This window comes from Pterocles gutturalis, unplaced genomic scaffold (genome assembly GCF_000699245.1).
Source record: "Pterocles gutturalis isolate BGI_N339 unplaced genomic scaffold, ASM69924v1 scaffold1575, whole genome shotgun sequence".
Taxonomy (NCBI): domain Eukaryota; kingdom Metazoa; phylum Chordata; class Aves; order Pterocliformes; family Pteroclidae; genus Pterocles; species Pterocles gutturalis.
In genome coordinates this window covers 1-1167 of record NW_010145467.1, presented here as the reverse complement: position 1 = coordinate 1167, position 1167 = coordinate 1, and the positions used below count along the sequence as shown (strand labels likewise).

The 1167-nt window shown below is 60.8% G+C and overlaps 1 protein-coding gene across 1 annotated transcript in view; it reads right to left on the bottom strand.

The window, feature by feature from the left end:
- Positions 1 to 1123, bottom strand: part of IFI35 (interferon-induced protein 35) — a gene marked incomplete at both ends in the record, with an annotated part of 2453 nt that extends 1330 nt beyond the window's left edge. Inside the window, 3 exons of the mRNA XM_010085375.1 lie at positions 83 to 227; positions 543 to 652; positions 961 to 1123. Coding sequence (XP_010083677.1) covers positions 83 to 227; positions 543 to 652; positions 961 to 1123 — 418 coding nt within the window. The remainder of the gene's footprint in view (positions 1 to 82; positions 228 to 542; positions 653 to 960) is intronic.
- Positions 1124 to 1167: the final 44 nt, after the last annotated feature.

Genomic DNA, 1167 nt, shown 5'->3' with positions numbered 1-1167 from the left:
ACACGGGGCAGGGGATGCAGGGCAGGTCCCGCACCCAACCGACCAGGAGAGCCAACGGCAGTACTGTGCTCCTCGCTCTTACCCTCTGCCTTCTCAAAGGTGATGAGAGCTGAGCCCCCCAGCAGAGGGTAGCGGACCATTGGGGTGAGCACCAGCTTGTTCACATCCTCCTTGTTTGTCACAAGTCCCTTAAACACCATTTTCTTCTCTGGCAAGGCAGGCAGCATCTAGGTTCGAGCACACAGACAGCATCTGGAGGAGACTGGACCCCAGACAGGGCCTGTCCCAGCCAATCCACAGACTGGAAACGAGCTCATGGCTCAAACAAACAGCGGAGAGCCTGGGCAGGGTCTCTCCTAGGGTCTGTCTGTGTCTGGAGTCCCAAAGCCACGACTGGAGCTTCTGGCTCTGGCAGAGGAGCCACCCGCTCACAGGAGCTGGGCCAGTCATCACCCCCTGCCCGGCTGCATTCGCCTGCAGCCCCTCCAGCCGGGCTCACGCCCCTTGCCAGCCCATCCCAGTGCCCGCAAGTGCTCTGTTACCATCACCGGATCCTCCCAGAGGACCCTCTTCCTCACTTCTTCCAGCTTCTTTTTCAGCAGCTCCTTCTCCTGCCTCATCCTGTTGTTCTCCTCCTTTGCTAAGGCAATGCCTGCCTGGAAGGGAAGCGGGCGGGGGGCAGCGAGGGAGCGAGCAGGACACGAGGGGCTGCAGCACAATCCTGATCTGAGCCCAGCACCGTCCTTGGACACGGCTCCACCCACGGTTCTGCTGCTCCTGACTGCCTGCAGCCCTGCCCTGGCTCCTGGGTTTGATCGCAGCCCTTCCTCCCCACCGGCGCTACCTTGCTGCTCAGCACAGGCGGGAACCCTACACCAACTCCAGAGCAAAGTCATCTCAGAGCAGCGAGCCCACCACCCACCGCCCCCTTTCCAAGCCCAGGACAACTCCGCCGGCCACCCACCTGGCAGGACATCTCTTCATCCCTGTTTAAAAACAGTCGTTGCTCAAGATTTTTATGAAGAAGTTCTCCCTCTTTCCTCAGGTCCCGTGTCCGTTGCTCCAGAGCGTCCTTGGCCGTTTGTAGCTTCGCGTGGTCTTGCTCCAGCTCACTGCAGACCTCCTGCGAGAGGGACCGTCACACAGCCAGACCCTGCGGAGACCCTG